Source organism: Danio aesculapii, chromosome 25 (assembly GCF_903798145.1).
Source record: "Danio aesculapii chromosome 25, fDanAes4.1, whole genome shotgun sequence".
Classification (NCBI taxonomy): domain Eukaryota; kingdom Metazoa; phylum Chordata; class Actinopteri; order Cypriniformes; family Danionidae; genus Danio; species Danio aesculapii.
In genome coordinates, this window is record NC_079459.1 from 1,891,452 (window position 1) to 1,903,850 (window position 12,399).

At 37.0% G+C, this 12,399-nt stretch overlaps 1 protein-coding gene across 1 annotated transcript in view; it reads left to right on the forward strand.

The window, feature by feature from the left end:
- Positions 1 to 12,399, forward strand: part of rpgrip1l (RPGRIP1 like) — a 34,270-nt gene that overhangs the window by 1,020 nt on the left and 20,851 nt on the right. Inside the window, 6 exon segments of the mRNA XM_056451253.1 lie at positions 313 to 393; positions 1,132 to 1,276; positions 2,808 to 3,097; positions 6,041 to 6,146; positions 8,928 to 9,071; positions 10,928 to 11,033. Coding sequence (XP_056307228.1) covers positions 321 to 393; positions 1,132 to 1,276; positions 2,808 to 3,097; positions 6,041 to 6,146; positions 8,928 to 9,071; positions 10,928 to 11,033 — 864 coding nt within the window. The 5' untranslated portion in view covers positions 313 to 320.

Genomic DNA, 12,399 nt, shown 5'->3' on the forward strand with positions numbered 1-12,399 from the left:
ATATATTTAAACTAATAAATCGCTTAATACTATATTGCTGTGTCCTTTAATCTTTCGAATTTAACCTTATGATTATTTATGTAGAGTTAAAATAATAAACTCTAGCCTAAACCGTAATGTACGGACCCGCTTTAAGTATTTTTTCATTGTAGGAACCCTTGTTTTACCAAATATGCTGATTGTTTATCAAGAAAATAATATTGTATTCCATGGTGCCTCTTAAAGATGGTGTATAGTAATGAAGTAATCAGCTACTATTTATATCTGCAGTATTTCTCATGCTATATTTCTGTGGGATTTGTTTGGTTTCAGACTGAGGGATGTTTTCTCGCGCTGATGAAACTGCTGCTGATATTCCCGTCAGAGACACAAATGGAGGAGCTGCATTACCAGGTCAGCTTTTCAGTCGATGTTATTAAAATTCTTCAACTATATAGGGATTTGCAAGGACTAGATGTGGGAATATTGATGTATTAGTCACTAAAAATCACTTTTATAAGGGGTTTAAACACAGCTGTGTGGCAACAGTGCATGAATACAACCAGCTTCTAATGGTTAAAAAGAAATAATTGTATTTATTTTTAATTAGAGTTGATTAAAACAGTCTGCAGAAACACTTTGATTGATATTCTCCCTTTGTATGTCATTAGAGGGGGAAAGCCCCGCCCACTAATGACCATCTCTCCCTCATTAGCATAGGACATTAGTCTTGATTTTGAATCTGCCATTATGATGACACACAGGCATCTGTAGCTCCGCCCTCTTCTGAAAAGGGCGCAATCTCATTTGCATTTAAAGCGACAGTCACCAAAACTCGACAGTTTCAGAGAGTTAGAAAACATTATTAGTGTTGTATTTTGAGTATTTTGTAGGGGGCATAATAGGCCACCTTTAATGTGAGGGATGTTTTGAAAGTATTAAATTATCGTTCGATTTACATTGAATCTACACCATGTCAATATTTCGATGTCAGGTTGATTGATATATTTAAACCAGTTCTTTATTGTCAGTTTTGATGTCTTTTCAACACCAAATCGTCTGTGCTTAGATTCCACTGACCGCTGCATTAATAAGATGTGCATGATAATAAGAGTAAAGGCTGGCTAAATAAAAGCGTGCTCCTGTTTTCAGACTCCCTGCTGTCTCAGAACATCAGAGAGAGGCAGAACGTGTCCAAGTTGAGCCGGGAGGAGCTGGAGGACAAATACTTGCGCCTGCAGGATGAAAACCTCACGCTTAAACAGCACACATGCAAACAGGAAGACAAGATCCGCAGGTTTGAGCACTCATTACATTATTAACACACTGCTGAGTCACTGGCTCAGGATCAGTGGATAGTTTAATGAAATATAGCTCACAGTTGATTTTTTAAGAAATAATTGTGGTGCATATTGTTTGTTTAGGGGCCTATACAGAAATCTGACATATGGCCACATATGAAATTGCAAATTAGACATATTTAAAGATGCATATTTGTAATTATAATGCTAGAAATTGTATATATAAAGTGCAATATTTAGTCATACAGGTTGCGTAAATGTATGCGTATGACATAAATATTTTATATCTGTGAAATACAAACATGTACTTGTATATTAAATATAACGTTTTGTACATATTGCCATGTCAGGTTCATATTTGGGGGCTTTGATATGCTTTTTGTGGCCTTATACATTTGTTTCAAATGACTGTGAATCTATTATAGGTATACTAAAAATAAATTATTGAGTAATATATTGTTATAAATTGGTGATACGGTGGCTTAGTGGTTAGCACTGTCACCTCACAGCAGGAAGGTCGCTGGTTCGAGCCCCGGCTGGGTCAGTTGGCATTTCAATATGGAGTTTGCATGTTCTCCCCATGTTGGCGTGGGTTTCCCCCAGTCCAAGCACATGCGCTATAGGGGAATTGATGAACTAAATTGGCCGTAGTGTATGAGTGTGAATATGAGTATATGGGAGTTTCCCAGTACTGGGTTGCAGCTGGAAGGGCGTCCGCTGTGTAAAACATGTGCTGGAATAGTTGGCGGTTCATTCCGCTGTGGAGAGCCCTGATGAGTAAAGGGAATAAACTGAAGGAAAATGAATGAATGTTTATTATAAATCATCTGTAATATAAATGCCGTAATTTATTATTAGAAATTTTAAAATTATTTATTATTTCATTTACATTCTGTATATGTCAGGGAAACTATCACGTCACCTAACATGCAAAATTGTAAATATGCAACACACACACTCGTACAGCCATCTTTAAGAGTACTTCTGAATTTTAATATATTCAAAATACGTCATTCTGTGTGATTTATGAGCCATTTATTTAAAAAAACTCCCCAAAATTTTACAGTTTACTGGTATTGCTAACCTTGTGGGGACATCTGGTCCCCACAATGTCAGAAATACAAGGTATACATTCACACAAAGGAAAAAAAAAATTTTCCTTCGGCTAAGTCCCTTATTCATCAGGGGTCACCACGGCGGAATGAACCGCCAACTGTTGCAGCATATGTTTTTACACAGCGGATGCCCTTCCAGCTGCAACCCACACTGCATACACACTCACAAACACACACACACACTCATACGCTACGGCCAATTTAGTTTACCCAATTCCCCTATAGCACATGAGTTTGGACTGTGGGGGAAACCGGAGCACCTGGAGGAAACCCACGCCAACATGGGGAGAACATGCATACTTCACACAGAAATGCCAACTGGCCAAGCCGGGATTCAAACCAGCAACCTTCTTGCTATGAGGCCATAGTGGTAACCACTGAGCCACAATGCCACCACATTTTTTTTTGTCAGGATGGCCACCAAGCTGATCCGTCTGGTGAAGGACCGCAAGCAGCGTGAAGGAGGGCGAGATGTGGAGATGGAGGAGATGATGGAGGAGATGCAGGAGAAGGTACAGGAGCTGGAGAAGCAGAACGAGGGCCTGAAGCGGCGTCTGCTGGCGGCCAAACAGCAGCTGCAGGTCCAGAGCCGCAGACACACTCCATACGCACACATACAGTCACGCATCAACACAGGCCTGCGCAGAGTCCCAGACACACACACTCCGGTGACCATCTCACGACCACACACTCCAAAAGCAGGTGAGGCTCTGTTATAATTCTGTTCTGTTCTATTCTGTTCTTTTGTGTTCTATTCTGTTCTTTTGTGTTCTATTCTGTTCTTTTGTGTTCTATTCTGTTCTTTTGTGTTCTTTTCTGTTCTTTTGTGTTCTATTCTGTTCTTTTGTGTTCTGTTCTGTTCTTTTGTGTTCTGTTCTGTTCTTTTGTGTTCTGTTCTGTTCTTTTGGTTTCTGTTCTGTTCTGTTTTGGTTTCTGTTCTATTCTGTTCTTTTGGTTTCTGTTCTATTCTGTTCTTTTGTGTTCTGTTCTTTTGTGTTCTTTTGTGTTCTATTCTGTTCTTTTGTGTTCTATTCTGTTCTTTTGTGTTCTATTCTGTTCTTTTGTGTTCTATTCTGTTCTTTTGTGTTCTGTTCTGTTCTTTTGTGTTCTGTTCTGTTCTTTTGGTTTCTGTTCTGTTCTGTTTTGGTTTCTGTTCTATTCTGTTCTTTTGGTTTCTGTTCTATTCTGTTCTTTTGTGTTCTATTCTGTTCTTTTGTGTTCTATTCTGTTCTTTTGTGTTCTTTTGTGTTCTATTCTGTTCTTTTGTGTTCTATTCTGTTCTTTTGTGTTCTTTTGTGTTCTATTCTGTTCTTTTGTGTTCTATTCTGTTCTTTTGTGTTCTATTCTGTTCTTTTGTGTTCTATTCTGTTCTTTTGTGTTCTGTTCTGTTCTTTTGTGTTCTGTTCTGTTCTTTTGTGTTCTGTTCTGTTCTTTTGGTTTCTGTTCTGTTCTGTTTTGGTTTCTGTTCTATTCTGTTCTTTTGGTTTCTGTTCTATTCTGTTCTTTTGTGTTCTATTCTGTTCTTTTGTGTTCTATTCTGTTCTTTTGTGTTCTTTTGTGTTCTATTCTGTTCTTTTGTGTTCTATTCTGTTCTTTTGTGTTCTTTTGTGTTCTATTATGTTCTTTTGTGTTCTATTCTGTTCTTTTGTGTTCTTTTCTGTTCTATTCTGTTCTTTTGTGTTCTATTCTGTTCTTTTGTGTTCTATTCTGTTCTTTTGTGTTCTTTTGTGTTCTATTCTGTTCTTTTGTGTTCTATTCTGTTCTTTTGTGTTCTTTTGTGTTCTATTCTGTTCTTTTGTGTTCTATTCTGGTCTTTTGTGTTCTTTTGTGTTCTATTCTGGTCTTTTGTGTTCTTTTGTGTTCTATTCTGGTCTTTTGTGTTCTTTTGTGTTCTATTCTGTTCTTTTGTGTTCTTTTGTGTTCTTTTGTGTTCTATTCTGTTCTTTTGTGTTCTTTTGTGTTCTATTCTGTTCTTTTGTGTTCTTTTGTGTTCTATTCTGTTCTTTTGGTTTCTGTTCTGTTTCTGTTCTTTTGTGTTCTGTTCTGTTCTGTTCTTTTGGTTTCTGTTCTGTTCTGTTCTTTTGGTTTCTGTTCTGTTTCTGTTCTTTTGTGTTCTGTTCTGTTCTTTTGGTTTCTGTTCTGTTTCTGTTCTATTCTGTTCTTTTGTGTTCTGTTCATTTGGTTTCTGTTCTATTCTGTTCTTTTGTGTTCTGTTCTTTTGGTTTCTGTTCTATTCTGTTCTTTTGTGTTCTATTCTTTTGGTTTCTGTTCTATTCTGTTCTTTTGGTTTCTGTTCTATTCTGTTCTTTTGTGTTCTGTTCTGTTCTTTTGGTTTCTGTTCTGTTTCTGTTCTTTTGTGTTCTATTCTGTTCTTTTGTGTTCTGTTCTGTTCTTTTGGTTTCTGTTCTATTCTTTTGTGTTTTGGTTTCTGTTCTGTTTCTGTTCTATTCTGTTCTTTTGTGTTCTGTTCTTTTGGTTTTTGTTCTATTCTGTTCTTTTGTGTTCTGTTCTTTTGTATTCTGTTCTTTTGTGTTCTGTTCTTTTGTGTTCTATTCTGTTCTTTTGTGTTTTGTTACTATTCTGTTCTGTTCTATTGTATTCTGTTCTATTCTGTTCTGTTGTGTTCTATTCTGTTCTATTGGTTTCTGTTTTATTCTGTTCTTTTGTGTTCTGTTCTATTCTGTTCTTTTGTGTTTTGTTTCTATTCTGTTCTTTTCTATTATGTTTTTGTGTTCTGTTTTATTATGTTCCTTTCTGTTATATTCTGTTCTTTTCTTTAGTTTTTTGTTTTGTTCTGTTCTGTTCTATTCTGTTCTTTTGTGTTCTGTTCCATTTTCTCTTTTATTTTATTTTATTCTATTCTGTTATATTCTGTTCTACTTCTATTCTGTTATGTTTTATTCTCATCTATTTTATTATGTTCTTTTCTATTTTAATAAAATTTATTCTGTTCTGTTCTATTCTATTCTATTTGGTTCTGTTCTATTTTATAGTGTTCTGTTGTATTTTGTTCTGTTCTATTCCATTTTGTTTTGTTCTATTCTATTTTAATATGCTCTGTTGTATTATATTCTATTCTATTTTATTATATTCTGTTCTGTTCTAGTTGTTCTGTATTTTAAAACAACATATAAATAATTATTAGAATAGTATGTATATATTCTGTTCTACATATTGTATGACACATTCTATTCTATTCTATTTTTGTTCTGTATGTTCTTTTCTGTTCTGCTCTGTTTCTATTCTGTGTTGTCCTTTTATTTTGTACTCTACTATATTCCATTCAATTCTATTCTGAATATATTAGGTTCTGTTTACATGCTGTATAGTGTGTTCTACTCTATTCTATTCTTAAGTTTACAATTCTGTGTTCTATTTTACTCTACTAACTTTACATTATATTCTAATTCTATTCTATTCTAATTCAGAAACACTTGAATTATGTTGGGGGGTGAGATTTGTATTAAAGAAGTTCTCAAGGTTTCCTCATTTGTTAGTTGGATGCAAACTTTTGCTCAGTGACTAAATGTATGCAAATGTATATGTTAATGTTATACAAAAACATAAAGCTGGAGAACACGATAGCTGGTTTAAATTTTAAGTATGGTACAAAAGTATGACCCTGTTGTGTTGTTCTTCTTGAAGCACTCAGGCATGTTGAGGGAGAAATTAGTGCGAAGCCACCGCAGGGTTTGTTGCCACGTTATGGACACAGCCTGCTGGACGAGGCCCGCGCTGAAATCCGCAACCTGTGAGTCACTCAATCTGCACTGACAGACCCTCAAACAAACACAACACTAAATCTAGGGTTGCACTGAAATGGGATGTTTGACTGATAAATGCTAATATATATTACTCGATAAATTAGCAGCATTATTTAGTATATGGATATTTATATTTGTTTGAATAAAAACAAGTTTAGATTTGTCCTCCTGTGGGGTTTCAGAGACGTCTGAATCACCATATAGGGCATAAAAACATGCAGAAATCAGTTTTTTGACCACACTTCGTTATTATTGTTTATTTATTAGTTTGCTGGAAATTAGAACTGAATTTAGAAATAGTTTTGAAACAAATCTTTGCACTTAACAAATGAAATTAAATATGTCGGCTAATGGATGTCTTTAGTGGAGTGAGTACAACACCTTTTCCTTACTTCACCAAAATAAAGGAGTAAAAGTAAAGAGAAAGTAAAGAGGCTGAATGGAGGAGGCTCGTTCTTTATCCGTGCACTGCAGATGCTCTGTTTAACTGTTTTCTCTCTAGTAAAGCGTTTAGTTTTCACACTTACAAAGTCCACCATGTAAATAGCAAATGTGCCATGGCGTGACACAACTGACTCTTAAAGGAAATGAGAGATGAGACTCTGATTGGTTTAATGTACGTTATGCTCAAAACACACCCAGAGCTCATCAAGAGAATAAGCACAACCCTGTTAGACCATGCGCCGGGGCGCAAATCAAATTTTTCCGTCATCTAAAATAGCAAAAGTGGATTCAGACATGTCCTTAATGCTTTTACACCAAAAAAAAGAGAGCCTATAAGGTAGTGCACCTGCATAAAATATAATAAACTAATTTTAAGCATAGATAAATGCAACATAGCAAAGAAACAAATAAAATAAACAGTGATTTATGGTTTTGTAGGGAGTCTAACAGTATTCAGGTATAAAAAATTGAATTATTAAATGTAAAATAACACTGTATAATTTTTATCGTATGAGTAATTAATCTAAAGTTATAAACAATACAATTTCTTGTGTATAAATACTTTCAAGGGGGGCTATTATGCCCAAATCTCTTTTATAAGGGGTTTAAACACAGTCGTGTGGCAGCAGTGTGTGAATATAAGCAGCTTCTAATCGTAAAAATGGATCAATTGTGTTTTTTATAATCAGACTTGATCAAAACAGTCTGCAGAAACACTCTGATTGACATTCTCCATTTGTATGATGTCATCAGAGGGGGGAAGCCCCACCCACTAGGGACCATCTCTCCCTCATTAGCATAGGACGTTAGTCTTGTTTTTGAATCTGCCATTATGCTGACACACAGGCATCTGTAGCTCCGCCCTCTTCTGAAAAGAGCACAATCTCATTTGCATTTAAAGCGACAGTCACCAAAACGCCACAATTAGGATCAAAGCCTAAAAGGGTCAGTTTCAGAGAGTTAGAAAACACTATTAGTGTGGTATTTTGAGCTGAAACTTCACACACACACTTTAGGGACATCAGAGACTTATTTTACATCTTTTATAAAAGGACATAATATGTGCCCTTTAACTTTAATTTCCCAGGCTTTTGAAATGGACATTAAAATTGATGTGGCATTAGCATTGTTTGGGTGTTCAGACCAGGCTCTAATTGGCCTAGACATCAACAACTCTCGCTTATGTTTGGTACGGTGATGGAATGGAAATCCACGACACCTCCAAATTTTTTCTCCAAACAGAAGATGTATGACAAAATATGGGGGCTTTCCTTAGATGTAAAGGTTAATAATGTCTCTGTAATTATTTGTTTTTTTGGTAATATTTTTTCCCTCCTTCCTTTTTACATGTCATTCTATTTTGTTTCTTATTCCATTAGTCTGGTGCGGATTTTTTTTGATGGTGCTGTATATTTCTGTATTGTCATGCCACATGCATTTTCACAATTTATGATGGCATAGCAATCAAAACAGGACAAATGAGCTCATGTATGGGACAAATTCTGGACCTTTGTCAGTGAGGGGTGGGTTTTCCGAACCACCCCTGGCTACTAGCCTGGGTTACATACCGTAAAAGGTTAATAAATATTTATTTAAATATAATTAATATATATTTACGTAATTATGTTAGTAAATATATTAGCTAACATTAACGTGTCCCGCATTATAAAATGTGACCGAAAATTAATCTATGCATGTCATTATTAAACTATGGCTAGCTTATAAGTTTATATTTAAACAGTTTTGTGGGAATAGTGTGTGAATATAAGCAGCTTCGAATGATAAACATGTATTTATTGTATTGTTTATAATCAGACTTGATAAAAACAGTCTGAAACACTTTGATTGACATTCTCCCTTTGTATGATGTCATCAGAGGGGGGAAGCCCCGCCCACTAGGGACCATCTCTCCCTTATTTGCATAGAACATTAGTCTTGTTTTTGAATCTGCCAATATGCTGACACACAGGCATCTGTAGCTCCGCCCTCTTCTAAAAAGAGCACAATCTCATTTGCATTTAAAGCGACAGTCACCAAAACACCACAATTAGGATCAGAGCCTAAAAGGGTCAGTTTCAGAGAGTTAGAAAACACTATTAGTGTGGTATTTTGAGCTAAAACTTCACACACACTAGAGATGTTAGAGACTTATTTTACATCTTGTGAAAAGGGGCATAATACATTGTCACGTGCCTTAAAAGCACATAAACTTTCACTCTATTATTATAGAGCATATGTGCACCTTATATATTTATATTTTAGCCCTAGTGTGCATGCCTAACTAAAATAACATTAAGCTGGATGCCTGTTTGATGTGCCCTCAGGGAGAATGTGATCGAGAGCCAGCAGATGCAGATGGAGGAGCTGGAGAGATCAGCAGAGATGATGAGAGATCAGCTGAAGAGGAGAGACCGAGAGTTTGAGGAGTCGCTGCTGCAGGTCCGAGAACAGCAGGCCAGCGGACAGAGGTCATACTCTCTACTCTAAACGCTCACATTTACATTAAGCCATTTAGCAGACGACTTTATCTAAAGCAACTTACTATTGAGGAGGCATTCAGCGATTCACATTAAGAGGCAATACACACAACAAGTGCGGATTATATAAAGCAACTGTTTGTGCTCAGAGAATTAAGTGTTAGAGTAAGGAGAAGGGGAGTGTTTTTATTTTATTTTTATTTGTTAGAGAGCGAGAGGTAAGAAAATAGAGCTTTTCTACAGGTGGTTTATCAAGCTCACTCACTGGTGTGAGGCACACTTCATAAATGCACAATTTATTAATGTTTTTAAGAGATGTAGAGTGATTATAAGACAGTGACTGGTGCAAAACCAGTATCTGACATAGAGATGAGAGAGAGTGTGTTTTCTGCAGGTGGTTTGTCAAGCCCACTCACCGGTGTCATGCACACGTCATAAAAACACAATGTTTTTGGCGGTTTTTTTTTGTTCTTTAAAGGTCCTATGAAGTTAAAATCGTTTTTTTGATGTACGTCTCAGTATTGTTAGTTTGTATAGGACAGAGATGCCCAAGCGAGGGCCCTCGGGCCAAAGTTGGCCCATGGTAAACCTTTGATTTGACCCGCCATCCCTAGAGAAAAGAGGGAGAATGATGGGGAGGTAGAGATTGTCATTTCAAATGTAATGTAACCTTTTATTTGTTTGTTTAATTGTTAAGCTACAAAAAAAAGCTAACTGAAATGAAATGTGTCAATTTAAATGCTGTAATTTAGTTTAAAATGTAAATACTGTCAGCCGACGGATAGAGGACAATGCAGAGACTTTGCTGAGCAAATCAAGGTAAAGGCAGATTCTTCTCAACTAGTGTATTCAGGTCGACGCCAGTGGTGTAGTGGTTAGTGCGTGGACACATGCACTCCAGTGCTCACGGCGACCTGAGTTCGATTCCCCCCTCGCGGTTCTATGCCGATCCTTCCCCTCTCTCTGCTCCCCATGGTTTCCTGTCAATTCTCTATACTGTCCTGTCATCCTCCTCCCCCCCCCCCCCCCCCCCCAAAAAAAAAAAAAAAAACTAGTGTATTCAGCATTGAACTCCACTGTCTTATAAAGGAGCTTGTTTATGTTTTTATTGCAATAGGTTAGAATTAAAAAAGTAATACATCATTTGTTAATACGATTCAAAGCAATGTTTTCTACTTGTTTTGAAATATTAGGAAATAAATTAGAAAATTACCCATGGCAACTTTAATATAGATGGGTATATTGTCTTCGGCCAGGCTCTCAATATTTAGGGAGTGCTTTTTATTTTATTTGTATTTTTTAGAGCAAGAGAAGTAGTGTTTCTGCAGGTGGTTTATCAAGCCCACTCACTTGTGTGAGGCACACTTCATAAATTTATTTATTTATTTAACAGATGTTGAGTGATTGTAAGAAAGTGTTTGCTGCAAATGGGCAAAATTGGTGCAGGTGTTGGTTAAAGTGTGTTTTGTACTGGTGCTTTATCAAATCCGCTCACCGGTGTGAGGCACACTTAATAAATGCATAATCTTTTTTTGTTCTTTAAAGGTCTCATGAAATTAAAATAGTTTTTTTTTTTTTTTAGATGTTTGTATCAGTATTGATAGTTTTTAGGATATCTCTAAGCTAGTGTGCTCCAAAACAGTGACAAAATTCACATTTAGGAGATATGAAACTTCTATAAACTGGTTGTAAGAAAGTGTCTGGTGCACCTATATCAGTTAAAATGCCAAAGAGACGAAAGAGTGTGTTTTCTACAGGTGGTTTGTCAAGCCCACTCACCTGTAAACACTCTCAATCATCACACCAGACCCGAGACCTGCTGTTCTGATGCTCAATGTGTTTTATAGGTTGACAATAAAGGATAACGTGGAGATGATCAAACTACAGAAGCTGTTGTCAGAGAAGGCAAACACACTCACAGTGCTGGAGGGGAGATTTCTGCAGCAGCAGGAGGTACTGAGGGATGTTTCAGTGATGAAAACTGAAGCCTAAAACTGTTGGTCAAAACATATTTTCAAGCACTGACATAAATGTTTTTTAAAATTCAACAAATTTGAACAGCATTCACTAAAAAACAAACAGAAAACAAACAAATAAGTAAATAAATATATTAATAATAGTAATAAAATAATAGAAATAACAGTAGATGCTCTTTTACAAACACACATGTAACACGTTTGCACGTGTGTGTTTGGGGGTGTGTGTGTGTGTGTGTGTGTGTGTGTCTGCTGCCCTCTGCTGGAATTGAAGTGAGAAGCAGCTGCTGTGTTTGTGTCTGTGTGTGTTTGTTTGTGTGGCTATGTGTGTGTATATGTGAGTACAGGGCATCCGGAAAGTATTGATAGCGCTTTACTTTTTCCACATTTGTTTTATTACAGCCTTATTCCAAAATGGATTAAATTCATTGATTTCCTCAACATTCTACACACAATCCCCCATAATGATCATGTGAAAAAAGAGTTTTAGAAATTGTTGCAAATTTATTAAAAATAAAAAAGCTGTAAAATCACATGTACATCAGTATTCACAGCCTTTGATCAATACTCTGTTGATGCACCTTTGGCAGCGATTACAGCCTCAAGTCTTTTTGAAAATGATGCCAAAAGCTTGGCACACCTGTCTTTGGGAATTTTGGCCCATTCCTCTTTGCAGTACCTCTCAAGCTCTATCAGGTTGGATGGGAAGCGACTGTGTACAGCCATTTTCAGATCTCTCCAGAGATGTTCTATAGGATTTAGGTCTGGTCTCTGGCTGGGCCACTCAAGGACATTCACCGAGTTGTTGTGGAGCCACTACATTGATATTTTGCCGGTGTGCTTTGGGTCATTGTCCTGCTGGAAGATGAACCGTCGCCCCAGTCTGAGGTCAAGAGCAATCTGAAGCAGGTTTTCATTCAGGATGTCTCTGTACATCGCTGCATTCATCTTTCCCTCGATCCTGACTAATCGTCCAGTTCCTGCTGCTGAAAAACATCCCCACAGCATGATGCTGCCACCACCGTGCTTCACTGTAGGGATGGCATTAGCCTGGTGATGAGCGGCGCCTGGTTTTCTCCAAACGTAACACCTGGCATTCACTCCAAAGAGTTCAATTTGAGTCTTATCAGAGCAGAGAGTTTAGTTTCTTATGGTCTGAGAGTCCTTCAGATGCCTTTTGGCAAATTCCAGGTGGGGAGTGTCTTCTGTCTGGCCACTCTACCATACAGGCCTGATTGGTGGATTGCTGCACAGATGGTTGTCCTTCTGTAAGGTTCTCCTCTCTCCACAGAAGAACGCTGGAGCTCAGACAGAGAGACCATCGGGTTATTGATCACCTCCCT